The 15,898-nt window shown below is 44.4% G+C and overlaps 1 protein-coding gene across 1 annotated transcript in view; it reads right to left on the bottom strand.

Annotated features, from left to right (window-relative positions):
* The window catches only part of LOC124544640 (vanin-like protein 3), a 151,502-nt gene that overhangs the window by 19,081 nt on the left and 116,523 nt on the right, over positions 1-15,898 (bottom strand). The window contains exons 5-6 of the mRNA XM_047123251.1: positions 6,976-7,139; positions 3,350-3,564 (exon numbers count right to left, since the gene is read on the bottom strand). Coding sequence (XP_046979207.1) covers positions 3,350-3,564; positions 6,976-7,139 — 379 coding nt within the window. The remainder of the gene's footprint in view (positions 1-3,349; positions 3,565-6,975; positions 7,140-15,898) is intronic.

Genomic DNA, 15,898 nt, shown 5'->3' on the forward strand with positions numbered 1-15,898 from the left:
TAATGATAACGAAACCAGAGGCTGTATTTGATTCCAACGTCGTTTATTCTTTTTAAAACATGCTACCAGTTTCGATATCAAATGGTGTCGTGTTCAGGCCCCAAGCATAGCCTGCTATCCACAACAGTTTTCGTGTGCAACGAACAGAATCGTATTCAGCGGGTCAAAATTAACAGGATTCCGTACCTTCTGTGACAACAAGCCCAGCGTGGTCAGACGTCTTCTGTTTAATTTTACTGTAGCGGCTTTGTTTCTGTCATTCGACTTCAGGTTCCCCATCTACGCAACTCGAAAACTTTTTGGGCGAACGGTGTCAGAAGGAAACTACGAAAAAAAAAAGAAAGTACGTTCTCAGTGTTTTCGGGAAGAGAACATAGAACAAAAATCAGTTTCGTCAGTCAGTATTCAGAAAAATGGTGAAATACTTATGCAGTCTTTTCATATCAGACACTTCTCTTTTTAGTTATTCGAAACGTATTACAAAAAGAAAGGTTCATTAACGAAGCGAAATGCGTCATATTACTGAATCAAATACGCATTTATCGAAACGCGTGTCAAAGGACTGTATTGTTCACGAAAGCACCGTAAAAAAAAAAAAGGTTCAAATGGCTCTGAGCACTATGGGACTCAACTGCTGTGGTCATCAGTCCCCTAGAACTGAGAACTACTTAAACCTAACTAACCTAAGGACACCACACACATCCATGCCCGAGGCAGGATTCGAACCTGCGACCGTAGCAGTCGCGCGGTTCCGGACTGAGCGCCTAGAACCGCTAGACCACCGTGGCCGGCTCTGTTTAACACAACTGTTGCGTGCATACGATTGAAAATAGGAACAAGAAGCAATCGCAAACAATAGTGTGCTAATGTTTTGGGCAAATAATACGGCGGCGCCGGCTTGAGAGCAAAAGTATAACGTAAGTAGATAGTGCTATCGCCCTTTATAATGCCTCCATGGCTGCTCTGCAGTCATTTAGCATCTCTGTTTCTGACAGCAACGCATTAAATAAAAGCAAGAATCTAAGGCGACATTACCCGAAAATTTTTAATTGGAATGTATCAAGAATTATTATGCCCCTTAAGCTGAGGTGACAGAAGTCATGGGATACCGTGTAACATCGTGTCTGATCTCCTTTTGTCCGGGATAGTACAGCAAATCGACGCGGCATAGACCCAACAAATCGTTGGAAGTCCTCTGGAGAAACATTGGCCATGCAGTCACTATAGCCATCCATAATTGCGAAGGTGTTGCTGGTGCAGGATTCTGTGCACGAACTGGTCTCTCGCTTACGTTCCGTAAATGGCCGATGGGATTCATATCGGGCGATTTGGGTGGCTAAATCATTCGCTCGAACTGTCCAGAATGTTCTTCGAACCAGTCGCGAGCAGTTATGGCCCGGTGACATGGCGCATTGGCATCCACAAAAATTCGTGAATAACCATTCCCAGTCAATGATCGGTTCAGTTGGACAAGAGGACCCTGTTCATTCCATGCAAACACATTCCACACCACTGTGGAGCTACCAACAGCTTGCAGAGTGCCTTGTTGACAACTTGGGTCCGTGGCTTCTTGAGGTCTGCACCGCACTCGAACTTTACTATCAGCTCTTACAAATCGGCATCGGGACTAATCTGACCAGGCCACGGTTTTCCGGTTGTCTAGGGTCCAACCGATATGGTCACGAGCCCAGGAGAGGCGCTGCAGGCGATGTCATTCTGTTAGCAAAGACACTCGCGCCGGTCGTCTGCTGCCATACACCATTTACGCCAAATTTCGTCGCACTGTCCTAAAAGATACTTTCGTTGTACGTCCCACATTGACTTCTGCGGTTGTTTCCCGCAGTGCTGCTCATCTGTAAGCACTGACAACTCTAAGCAACGTCAGTCCTCTCAGTCGTTAGACTAAGGCCGTCGGCCACTGCGTTGTCAGTGGTGAGAGGTAATGCGTGAATTTTGGTATCCTCGGCACAGTCTTGACACTGTGGATTTCGGAATATTGAATTCCCTAACTATTTACGAAATGGAATGTCCCATGCTTGTAGCTCCCACTCCGCATTCAAAGTCTGTTAATTACCATCGTGCGGCCATAATCGCTTCGGAAACCTTTTTATATTGACCACCTGAGTACAAATGACAGCTTCACCAATGCATTGCCATTTTATACCTATTGTATATGATATTACCGCCATCTGTACATGCGCATATCGCTATTATCCCATGATTTTTGTCATCTCCGTGTTTACTTTAAAGACTTTCAGAACTGGAACCAGTTCGAATCATCTATCTACGGAAACTAAATGCCATGCTGACCCATTCAATAAAGGCAGGAACATTATTATTATTATTATTATTATTATTATTATTATTACTACTATTACAGGATTAATCAACACAAAGATTAATTAATAACAACATATTGTTGTATTCTTGTTATCCTCCTCCAAGCCTCTTTATCTAGCGCATCTTCCTTGTCGATGCTGCAGTGTTGCATTACTCCATTTATGTGGTCTGTACAAGAACGTCGTGGACCTCCGCGCTTACGTTTGCCGGGTGGTTTCCATTCATAAACCTTCTTTGGCCACCGATGATCTGGTATTCTCATCATATGTCCGTACCATTTTAATGATTTTCTTTCAATTCTATAACTGTATCATTTGCCATCATTCTAGCTCTTACTTTCTGCATTTAAGATCCATAGTTCTGATCCATAGCACAGCACTGACTCAACTACTATCTTACCTACTCTTTTCTTATTGTTGTTGGAAATATTCTTATCCAACCAAAAAGAGTTCACACACCCTATCACTTTTCTGCTTTGCTGTATTGTATATTTTACTTCTGTATGGCTCGGTCCACTTTTATCAGTACGTGCCCCGAGATATTTAAATTTCTCTTTCTGCCTCATAACTGCTTTGTCATTGACGCGTACTTCAAATTTAGCATCACTATTCACCACCAGATACTCTGTTTTTGTTGACTCATTTGTAGTCCCCATCTGTTGTATTCCTGATATAATCGTCGTATCATGAACTCAAGGTCATAATCGTCTCTTGCTATAATAGCTTGATCGTCAGCAAAACTTCATGAAAATACCTGTACATCGAGTACAGTGATTCCCATTCCTCTATAAGTGTTCTTCCAATTTCGGAGAGACACTTGTACATTACGCTAATAATTAACGCGTACGCTCAAAGGTCCAAGCAGTTCCACATTAATGGTACTGGAAGACAGTTACCCTTCTTGTAGACGGGTGAGATATGCGCTCCTGTAGAACTGTTGGGTCCTTTCTTCTCGAGGTCCTCAGATTAAATGACATAAACAAAATTGTTGAGGTCCAGTGCTGTCTTACCCACGAGGAAGGGCAGCTCGTTGAACCAGGCGACCGGGTAGGCGATGTCTGTGACGTGCAGGTCTTCCACGAGTGTCCTGGCCGGCTCCTGGTAGAGGAAGTCCTGGCACGTGAGCAGCCCCACTCGGCCGCCCCAGTCAGTGTCGAAGGTCACCGCCTCAGGCATCTCCGTCACGTTGAAGCCCGGCTCCACGAACAGGTTGTACTTGCGATACCTGGGCCGCAAAGAAAAAGTTGAAACGTTAGGAATAGCAGACACTGCAGATTCACGTTTTGTTATCTTATGCTCGTGGAAATGGTAAGTGTTACATCTTGTTTGAACGGTACAAGACTGATAGTCTAGTTTGTAATTCTTATGAGAGCTCATCTGCAGGGTAATTCATTCCTGCAGATGAAGAATGGTGTGAATACATGATGGCTGTTGGACGTGTCTAACGTTACTGGAAGCAAGACTTAAGAAAAATCGAGGCCTATTCGTAGAATTTGTCGACCTGGAAGAAGCGTTTGACAATGTGAAAGGTGCTATATGTTCTGAATTCTGAGAAAAGTCGTAGTAAACTACAGGTATACGGAAATATGGATAATAGAAGGTGGCACACGGAAGACGGGCGGTTTTGAACGACGTGGTGTATAGCTCCAGCCCTACATAAAATTAAGAGATTTTCCTCGGTTCCTGTAGCAGATAGAAAGTTGTTATGAGTTAAATATCGACAAAATTGCAAAGACGCCGTTTTCTGAAGGATATTCATAGGAAACGCAATATAATACACAACACTTTGGGAAAGATCTGTTATCGAGCGAGGTAGTTTGGTAATAAACCATAGAAATAGTATAATGAGTTCAGTAACTTTAGAGATATGACGTGATATGTAACTGCGTAGGTTTTTACAGCCTAATAATTCTTGGTAGTCTCCTCGGACTGGCTGTCGGACACTAAAATCAGCATGACTCGTTATTTGGGCGATTCACTCGTTCGTCCTCTTCAAGAGGGACGATGCTAAAGCTGAGTCTCACGGAAGACTAATGCCAATGCTGGAAACCGTCGTACTACATAGGCCTCCGTGCTATACACGACGCATGCGCCACCCATCACAGGTGCTGCCCTGCCCCCCCCCCCCCCCTCCCAATCCCAGGTACTGATTTGTGATGTCACCCGTAATAAAGCATGGGCGCCAACGATACGTATCGGCCGATATCTGCATGCAAAGAGTTCCCAGCCAGTGTATGAACACAGTAGTGTTCTTAGGACTCTGGAACACAGAGCACTTCTGAGGAGCACAGTCTAACACAGGAACTTACACAATTTGGTCTTTGTTTAGGGAAAACGGGTAATCCGAGAAGCAGATTCGTCATGGAGTTTCGACATCCTTGGAGGTGCATGAAGAGGACCTTATACGGAGGGGATAATATTTAAAATTGGAAGAAATTTCAGGAGATTGACCTTCCCTGATTTGGGGACTACTTGGATCTGTCAAGGATGATTTGGTACTTATAGTCAGATTAAAATTACTTGACAGATGGCACTTCACTCGTTGTAGCTGGTTTTCTAGAGTCAGAGCACTCGGCGTCACGCCCAAACCGTTCGCCGTTGCCAAAGTTGTCACAACAATTAGTTCACTCCCTGTACCTTGTCCGGCTTTCAGGCTTGATATGTTTGAATCACGAATCCTGGGTCTGGCACATGTTAACCACACCATAAACAAACACACACACAAACACCTACGCACTCGCACAGACACACACACACACACATGCACACACACACACACATACACAACGATGCTAAAAACACTATTAGATCCTTTCGCACAAGACGCGATTCAGCGTCATTTATACAGTTATTATAATCACAGAGATCGGCTTACGTCAGATAAACCGCGGACGACATTGCGTGAGGTCGAATTTTTGAAGGCTGTCAATTAATCGTTTCGACTGGGATACCAGAATCATAATAAATACAAGAACCTAGCGTAGTAGATAGCGTATTTACCTGAATAGAAGGCAAAAGTTTCGAATCTCGTCAAATGCAATGAATTCCTTTTTATTTTTCTAACAGCGAGAAATTACAGTTCGCTGTTCCCACTAAAACTGAAATTTTGCTGCGGAAGATGTCTATGCAAACAAACATATTATTACATTTTTCTGTCTCGAGTTTGCTCATAGGGGTTAGCCTATAACGCTGTGAAGAAAGCAATCGTTCCTCCGCGTTACGTATTGACGGCATTTGTGAAGCGACTCACCATCTTTGTGTGTTGCCTATAACTGGACAGCAGGCGGCAACGGATTTGCCAACACTGTAGCTGCAAGATGGTTCAAATGGCTGTGAGGACTATGGGACTTAACATCTGAGGTCAGCCGGCCGGGGTGGCCGAGCGGTTCTAGGCGCTGTAGTCTGGAACCGCGCGACCGCGACGGTCGCAGATTCGAATCCTGTCTAAGGCATGGATGTGTGTGATGTCCTTAGGTTAGTTAGGTTTAACTAGGTCTAAGTTCTAGTGGACTGATGACCTCAGATGTTAAGTCCCATAGTACTCAGAGCCATCTGAGGTCATCAGTTCCCTCGAAATTAGAACTACTTAAACTTAACTAATCTAAGGATATTACACACATCCATGACCGAGGTAGTATTCGAACCTGCGACCGTAGCGGCCTCGCGGTTCCAGACTGAAGCGCTTAGAACCGCTCGGTCACCCCGGCCGGCGTAGCTGCAAGAGACAGACGTCAAAGTATCAAATAATTTTACTCGGACTGTAGGAAGCCTGGCATATACAAAATTCCATGTCAGTGTGGCAAGGCTTAAATCGGCCATTCGATTCGCACAGTTCAGGACAGATGTGTGGAACATCGCCGTCACACGAGGCTCAACATCCTGAAAAATCTGAAGTAGCGCAACATTGTTTAAACGAAAGGCACGAGATGAAATTTGACGAGCCCTTGGTAGCTCACACAGATACGTCACGTTTCTGGGACAACGTTTATAAGGATGCAACTGAAATTAGATTGGCAGACTATGAAATCAGACACAACGTCCTTTGGTAGGCTGCCCCGAGCGTTTGAGAATAATCTCTGAGTGCAATACATCGCCGGCGCCGCTGTTTTACAACGGACGGCACCACAAGTCCAGTCTTTGGGTCGACACTTACCAGCCTTGGCATTCGTTTCCAGCGGGACTCAAACGGAGCAGCGTCTCTCCTGATGATGGTGGACAGATGAATTACAGAAATATCGAAACATGCAGGTTTTAGAATCCGGCAGCAAACTTGAGGAGACTATCGTGAAGTGATAAGTTTGAAGCGGTTTCCCAGAACGCAAAAGTGCATCCATTTCAACAACGTTAACATACCTCTGGCTCCAGTTAAAATTAAGAACAGATTTTTGACATGATTAGAGGCACTATAGAGATATGTAGGCACACAACACGAGAATTTCAAATTTTTTACTTGATTTTTTGTAGGAATTCGACGCTTTAAAGCGGTTTTACATCGTCGAAGAGAGCCAATTGGACCGACGGCTGCCTACAGACAGTGTCTCGACAAAACCACAGTTTTGGTTCCCAAGCGCCATATGGCAACTAACTTTCGTCAGCCTGCGATGAGACTCCAGCAGCAGTTGGATTGGATACTCACTTGGCGACGATGGTGCCGTTGCGGTCGAAGGCGACGTCGGTGTTGTAGAAGAGGGCTCCGTCGTCGGGGCAGCCGGTTCGGTTTGCGCACTCTTCGATCTCGGCGATGTTGATCACTGTGTACATCCGCGCCTCGCGCGTCGCGCAGGACAGGTTGCGCAGCACCTGCGTGTGGCGCAATTTGTTAATGGAGGTCACTGCATTCTTTCTGTGGACCTACTCAGAGGTGACAAAGACAGATCAATACATCGGGCACATCGTTGAAATGTAGATATAATATCGATCCTCGCACGTTCAGTTTCTACTACCAACACACTAGCTCTTCAAAAGTATACGACAATCTATTAGTGGACTTAATATGGGTTGCGTCCACTCTTCGCCTCCGTATTGGCTTGAACTCCTCTAGGGATTCTCTCAAAGAGGTGCTTGAATGTCTGTGGAGGACTGGCAGCCCATACTTCCTCAAGAGCCTAAACCAGAGATGGTAGTGATGGTGGATGCTGTGTTCTGGCAGTACTGACCTTACGAATTATCTTAGAAGAAAGATTAAGGAAAGGCAAACCTACGTTTCTAGCATTTGTAGACTTAGAGAAAGCTTTTGACAATGTTGACTGGAATACTCTCTTTCAAATTCTAAAGGTGGCAGGGGTAAAATACAGGGAGCGAAAGGCTAATTACAATTTGTATAGAAACCAGATGGCAGTTATAAGGGTCGAGGGGCATGAATGGGAAGCAGTGGTCGGGAAGGGAGTGAGACAGGATTGTAGCCTCTCCCCGATGTTATTCAATACGTATATTGAGCAAGCAGTAAAGGAAACAAAAGAAAAATTCGGAGTAGGTATTAAAATCCATGGAGAAGAAATAAAAACTTTGAGGTTCGACGATGACATTGTAATTCTGTCAGAGACAGCAAAGGACCTGCAAGAGCAACTGAATGGGATGGGCCGTGTCTTGAAAGGAGGATATAAGATGAACATCAACAAAAGCAAAACGAGGATAATGGAATGTAGTCGAATTAAGTTGGGTGATGCTGAGGGAATTAGATTAGGAAATGAGACACTTAAAGTAGTAAAAGAGTTTTGCTATTTGGGGAGCAAAATAACTGATGGTCGAAGTAGAGAAGATATAAAATATAAACTGGCAACGGCAAGGAAAGCGTTTCTGAAGAAGAGAAATTTGTTAACATCGAGTATAGATTTAAGTGTTAGGAAGTCGTTTCTGAAAGTATTTGTATGGAGTGTAGCCATGTATGGAAGTGAAACATGGACGATAAATAGTTTGGACAAGAAGAGAATAGAAGCTTTCGAAATGTGGTGCTACAGAAGAATGCTGAAGATTAGATGGGTAGATCACATAACTAATGAGGAGGTATTGAATAGAATTGGGGAGAAGAGGAGTTTGTGGCACAACTTGACAAGAAGAAGGGGCCGGTTGGTAGGACATCAAGGGATCACCAATTTAGCATTGGAGGGCAGCGTAGAGGCTAAAAATCGTAGAGGGAGACCAAGAGGTGCATACACTAAGCAGATTCAGAAGGGTGTAGGTTGCAGTAAGTACTGGGAGATGAAGAAGCTTGCACAGGATAGAGTAGCATGGAGAGGTGCATCAAACCAGTCTCTGGACTGAAGACCTCAACTACAACAACAACTGTCCACAGACTATTTGCTTCACAGATTCTGCTTTACAATAAAAAGGATGCATTGTCATGCTGATACAAAGATCCATCGTCGTCCACTGTACCCAACACACATTGCTGTAAAATGTGTCTACGGCCTTCCACATTTTGCCTTTTCTTAAGCGTAATAAACAGTTAACACCCTAACCACAAAAAACATCCCCATATCTTAAGAGCACCTGGTACATACTTCAGTGTTGGCACTACACACGGTAGCAGGTAACGATCTGCAGGTATTCCTCAAACCCATACCCCTCCATCGGATTGTCAAGGGCAGTGCGTGATTCATCATTTCAAATCATTCGTTTCCAGTCGTCCAGTGTCCAGTGCCGTCGCTCTCGCGCTTTGTGTGGCTTATGACGAACTGCTCGACCACTTAACTCTAACCTTTTCGCTCCCTAAGAACAGTCACTGGGCTAGTTGGACTTTGGAACTCACAAGTGATTCTTCTCGCCAACTTCATGCAATTTTTTACAGCCACCGTGTGCAACGCTCGACGGCCCCAGTTCATCAGTACATGGCGTCAGCCTGATCTCTGTTTAGCTATGGTTCTTGATTCCTATGCCTGCTTCACTATCGCATCACCCACAGTCGATCTGGACAGTTTTACAAAGGTTGAAATTTCCCTGTAGTACTTGTTACTCAGATGACATCCAATGACTAGTACATGTTCGAAGTCATTGAACACACCTGACCGAAACATTCTGCTGTTGCTGATTCGCTACTGAATGCACAATACTCCCTGCTTCTTTTTACACTGGGCTGCTCCACCTGTCGTATATGGACGATTCCACTGCAGTTATGCTGTTCTGTGTACACGAGTAATGGACGGATAGCAGAAGGTAATGGTGTTTCAGCCCAAAAGAGAGAAATCTTGTCGCATAGTCTAGTGTGTATCATGTAATTATATTCGAAGGAAGGATGGAAGGAAGGAAAATTGTGTTTTTACATCCTGTTGACAGTGCAGTTATTAGAGATAGTGCACAAGCTCGGATTGAACAGGGCGATTCAGCTGCCCGCTACCTATGGGTTTTATGCAACCCGCAATGCCTTCAAAAGCCAAATGGTCTCCAAGACAAGTAAGCTTTTGCGAAAAACATATTATTATTACAAAATTTTTGTACATGGCTGCACGTTCAGAGACTGTGAATAGTTACAATTAAAAGAAAACAGCCCTCAGTCACTAATTTTTAACGAATTAACCAGGTTTCGACACTGCTAGGAGTGTCTTTCTCAGAATTTAAACCAAAGAATGGTCTATAATATGGTCACAGAATTATGTCTAAAAACGTATGATACAAATTATAAGTACGGAATTATCGTGAAAGACTGGCAGTACTTATATTTCATTTATAAAATAATAAATATGCCAAAAGGGCATTAGTCACAAAGAAATTGAAGATAAAAATACTGTGATGGCGAGCCCCTAAGGGCTGCTCGTTACTTGCATGGTGCAGGTTGTAAACGGACTCAACCTACACCATGCGCGATAACTGCATCACTTGAATAAAGATAACAATACCAGCGGCTGTATTTGAATGCAATGTCGTTTATTTTATTTTATTTAATTTTTTGACACTTGCTACCAGTTTCGACCAAATGGCTTCATCTTCAGGCCCCATGCATAACCTGCCGTCATGGACTGTGCGGCTGGTCCCGGCGGAGGTTCGAGTCCTCCCTCGGGCATGGGTGTGTGTGTTTGTCCTTAGGATAATTTCGGTTAAGTAGTGCGTAAGCTTAGGGACTGATGACCTTAGCAGTTAAGTCCCATAGGATTTCACACACATTTGAACATTTTTCTATATGAAATATTGATAGTCAAATATTTGTTGCCCCTGGAATCCATTAGACAGGCAACCTGCAAGTGATACTGGGTTTCAGGGCAGCGGTTTAGTAGTGTAGATTGTATCTAAATTAGTATACATAACGTACGAGCGGTTCTAGGCGCTTCAGTCCGGAACCAGGCGGCTGCTACGGTCGCAGGTTCGAATCCTGCCTCGGGCATGGATGTGTGTGATGTCCTTAGGTTAGTCAGGTTTAAGTAGTTTAAAGTCTATGACCTCAGACGTTAAGTCCCATAGTGATTAGAACGATTTGAACCATTTTACATGTCACGAAATACATTAATATGCAAAGTGCGGCAACGTCAGGTACAACACACACTGCAGCCGTGGCTCGTTACGGTAGCTAGCAGACAGCGGAGGCGTCCCAGATCGTGCCAGTTGCCCGTGCAGTGGCCCCGCTAACTCGGTGCGTTACTTGCGGCGGAGTAGCGGCTCCGCAGTTAGAGGGCGGCGGCAGAGGGGAGGGTGCGGAGACTCGGGGCTTTGAGCGACTGATTAGCGTCTAATTGCCTGCGAGTCAGAGTCGGCCGGTTAGCGGCCAAAACGCCGCGCCGTGCCAACCGCTCTCGCGCTGCATACCACTGCGGGCGACCGAGGTGGCTGCTCCGAGCCGCCGTTCGCTGCTTCACCTCTACTTTGCTCATCGCAAAAAGCTCAGCTAGAAACCACGTCACAGTTTCGATTTCTTATCATCGGCCTTCTTCTATTTCTCCAATAATTCATACACTAGCTTGCAAAACGTAACTTTCGCCCGATGAGTCACTGGCAAGTGACACAGTTCGATGAAAGCTGGACCGTAGAAGAAAGAACTGCTACAGTATAGCACAGAAAGTAACTGAAAGAAACATGCCATGAGACGAACAGAAATGACAAGTAAAGTCACCGCGATTTGTGATTATGCCCTGGACATTACAAAACGTGGGACATACACTACTGGTCATTATAATTGCTACACCATAAATATGACGTGCTACAGACGTGAAATTTAACCGATAGGAAGAAGATGCTGTGATATGCAAATGATTAGTTTTTCAGAGCATTCACACAAGGTTGGCGCCGGTGGCGACACCTACAACAAGTTTCCAACCGATTTCTCATACACAAACAGCAGTTGACCGGCGTTGCCTGGTGAAACGTTGTTGTGATGCCTCGTGTAAGGAGAAGAAATGCGTACCATCACGTTTCCGTCTTTCATAAACGTCGGATTGTAGCCTATAGCGATTGCGGTTTATCGTATCGCGACATTGCTGCTCGCGTTGGTCGAGATCCAATGACTGTTAGCAGAATATGGAATCGGTGGGTTCGGGAGGGTAATACGGAACGCCGTGCTGGATCCCAACGGCCTCGTATCACTAGCAGTCGAGATGACAGGTATCTTATTCGCATGGCTTTAACGGATCGTGCAGCCACGTCTCGATCCCTGAGTCAACAAATGGGGACGTTTGCAAGACAACAACCATCTGCGCGAACAGTTCGACGACGTTTGCAGCAGCATGGACTATCAGCTCGGAGACCATGGTTGCGGTTACCCATGACGCTTCATCACAGGCATGGTGTATTCAACGACGAACCTGGCTACATGAATGGCAAAACGTCATTTTTTCGGATGAATCCAGGTTCTGTTACCAGCATCATGATGGTCGCATCCGTGTTTGGCGACATCGCTATGGACGCACAGGGGAAGCGTGTATTCGTCATCGCCATACTGGCGTATCACCCGGCGTGATGGTATGGGATGCCATTGGTTACACGTCTCGATCAGCCTATTGTCATTCATCTGTACAGACGTCCAAAAAGTAAGAGTCTTTTCTTTTTCTTCTTCTTTATTCGTTATGCCCAGTTTAAGGGCACGTTTGATCTTGTTAGCTTGCTCTGACAGCTTCCTTTTCTCATTCTCTCCCCAAACTCTCTTCAGAGGTTCGCAGCATTGTTTCTTGCGTTCTTCTGTCCACTATTTTCGTCTGGTATTTTTAGCTTCCTTTGCGAATTTGTAACTAGGATTTAAATGACTTAATGTCCTCTGATGGTGTCTTCTGTGGCGTCACTTCTAGTCCTGCTTATCTCTTCGGACCAAATTATCTTTACCTTTTTCGAATTTATTGTATTAAATATTTTTTAAATTAATCTAGTGTTGTCCATTCTATGGATGTGACAATACAACTTCAACAGTTTTCTACCTAACCAATCAGTGAACTTGTCTGTTGCTGTGTATGTGGAGCTTTTCTTTTAAAGCAGATACAACCATAATTTAGTCTAAGAAATTCCTTTCTAATTGCATATCAGTTTTTTAGTGGGTTCCTAGATATGTAGTTTGTGAGGTATACAATACTTCAGGAACAAAGCTGCCTTATAATGTCGAAGTTTTGCATTACGGGTTATCATTCGTTCATCACAATTACTCCTTGTTATTCTGTGTGCTTTCTTAAGTTTGCTGGTTCTTTCTAAATTGGCTAGTCCAGATGAATTCTCCAATATACTTAAAAGAAGACACTTATGAAGTTATCCCACACTCCGTGTGTAGTGGTGTATTTATGATACTTTGATCTAAGTTTTCCATCAAATGAGTCTTCTTATACAATATTTTTGATTCTATGATTGATTTCTTCAATAGTCATAGTGAAGGTAGATAGATCGTCAGCACGAATTTGGCACCCCATTTTGATTCTCTGTCCCGAGGTCGTGATATTTGTACCCCTTCCTTCATTCTCTGATAACTTTGTCTAACACTATGTTAAACAGAAGCAGGGAGAGGCTACTTCGTTATTGAGCTCCTTCTCTTTCCTCTTGTTTTTGCTCTTTTGTATATTTTGTTGTATTTCGTCGTTGATTCTTAATTTTCAGAGCTCTGTGTTTCTTATTAGACTTAAATTTTTCGTTAAAATTCTTTTCTATAGTGTTTGTGATTTGTCCAATTTGTAATTCAGTGCTAGGCATTCACTTGCGTAGAGGCATTCTGATTTCACTACCATATTGTAATGCATTGCTTTTCAGTTCTTGATATGCCCTTTCCATTGCTAATATTTTTTGTTGCTGCTTTCACTACCATGTTGAAATGCATTGATTTTACACTTCTTGATATGCCCTTTCCATTGTTAATAGTTTTTGTTACCTTATACGAGGGCAGTTCAATAAGTAATGCAACACATTTTTTTTCTCGGCCAATTTTGGTTGAAAAAACCGGAAATTTCTTGTGGAATATTTTCAAACATTCCCGCTTCGTCTCGTGTAGTTTCATTGACTTCCGACAGGCGGCAGCGCTGTACGGAGCTGTTGAAATGGCGTCTGTAACGGATGTGCGTTGCAAACAACGGGCAGTGATCGAGTTTCTTTTGTCGGAAAACCAGGGCGTCTCAGATATTCATAGGCGCTTGCAGAATGTCTACGGTGATCTGGCAGTGGACAAAAGCACGGTGAGTCGTTGGGCAAAGCGTGTGTCATCATCGCCGCAAGGTCAAGCAAGACTGTCTGATCTCCCGCGTGCGGGCCGGCCGTGCACAGCTGTGACTCCTGCAATGGCGGAGCGTGCGAACACACTCGTTCGAGAAGATCGACGGATCACCATCAAACAACTCAGTGCTCAACTTGACATCTCTGTTGGTAGTGCTGTCACAATTGTTCACCAGTTGGGATATTCAAAGGTTTGTTCCCGCTGGGTCCCTCGTTGTCTAACCGAACACCATAAAGAGCAAAGGAGAACCATCTGTGCGGAATTGCTTGCTCGTCATGTGGCTGAGGGTGACAATTTCTTGTCAAAGATTGTTACAGGCGATGAAACATGGGTTCATCATTTCGAACCTGAAACAAAACGGCAATCAATGGAGTGCCGCCACACCCACTCCCCTACCGAGAAAATGTTTAAAGCCATACCCTCAGCCGGTAAAGTCATGGTTACAGTCTTCTGGGACGCTGAAGGGGTTATTCTGTTCGATGTCCTTCCCCATGGTCAAACGATCAACTCTGAAGTGTATTGTGCTACTCTTCAGAAATTGAAGAAACGACTTCAGCGTGTTCGTAGGCACAAAAATCTGAACGAACTTCTCCTTCTTCATGACAACGCGAGACCTCACACAAGTCTTCGCACCCGAGAGGAGCTCACAAAACTTCAGTGCACTGTTCTTCCTCATGCACCCTACAGCCCCGATCTCGCACCGTCGGATTTCCATATGTTTGGCAAAATGAAGGACGCAATCCGTGGGAGGCACTACGCGGATAATGAAGAAGTTATTGATGCAGTACGACGTTGGCTCCGACATCGACCAGTGGAATGGTACCGTGCAGGCATACAGGCCCTCATTTCAAGGTGGCGTAAGGCCGTAGCATTGAATGGAGATTACGTTGAAAAATACTGTTGTGTAGCTAAAAGATTAGGGAATAACCTGGTGTATTTCAATGCTGAATAAAACAACCCCTGTTTCAGAAAAAAAAGTGTTGCATTACTTATTGAACTGCCCTCGTATATCCCTTTCATTTTGTGCATCCTTTCAATTTTGAATATTTTGCTAGCCCATTTTCTTGAATTAAATGTTGATTCAAATGAAGAGCAATAAGCCTGCTAAAAGTTTTACTGTCGACTTGCCAGTGATCATTTCTTGCAATGCGAGGAATACTCCTGCCAGCGCTTAGCAGCCTGCTGTTGCGTCACAGCAAAGGAAGCTGTTTAAGTGAAAAGATGGCCACTTCATCATTGAAACAGCAGTCTTTGCTACATTTGTGAGTAATGAAGCTGTTTAACCTGTATACAGACATGACGAAGTTAACTGTCAACCTCTTCGTCTTGTTAATGTCCGTCTTCATCTCACAGCTTTTGGTTTATTCTTCAACTCATGTGCTTTTTACTTCTGGATATAATTTTTTAACGAGACGACACACTGTTGTTTATTGACCAGAGCGTCCAAGCTATCATCGCAGTCAACCAGATCCTCTTTCTTCGCCGACCAGAGTGGCCGAGCGGTTCTAGGCGCTACAGTCTGGAACCGCGCGACCGCTACGGTCGCAGGTCCGAATCCTGCCTCGGGCATGGATGTGTGTGATGTCCTTAGGTTAGTTAGGTTTAAGTAGTTCTAAGTTCTAGGGGACTGATGACCAATGCAGTTAAGTCCCATAGTGCTCAGAGCCACTTGAACCATTTGAACCTCTTTCTCCTTACTTTTCTTGGACTGGAAAGTATTCTCTCTTTCCTAGCATTTAATCCCAACTTGCGGGGTCTGCTGGTTAACCGGACATGGCATGTTAATTTGAAGGGGTAGCCAGATGTATCCCCCCCCCCCTCCCGGGAATGAATTAGTGTACCCCAACTGTCTGCAACTAGTGTAATCCATGGAATAGTGCGAATGTGTTCAGGTGTCTGCGAGCCGTGTAACTGAGGCGGAACGTGGCGACCAGTCCAGTATTTACCTAGCGGGATG

This window comes from Schistocerca americana, chromosome 8, assembly GCF_021461395.2.
Source record: "Schistocerca americana isolate TAMUIC-IGC-003095 chromosome 8, iqSchAmer2.1, whole genome shotgun sequence".
NCBI classification, from domain to species: Eukaryota; Metazoa; Arthropoda; class Insecta; order Orthoptera; family Acrididae; genus Schistocerca; species Schistocerca americana.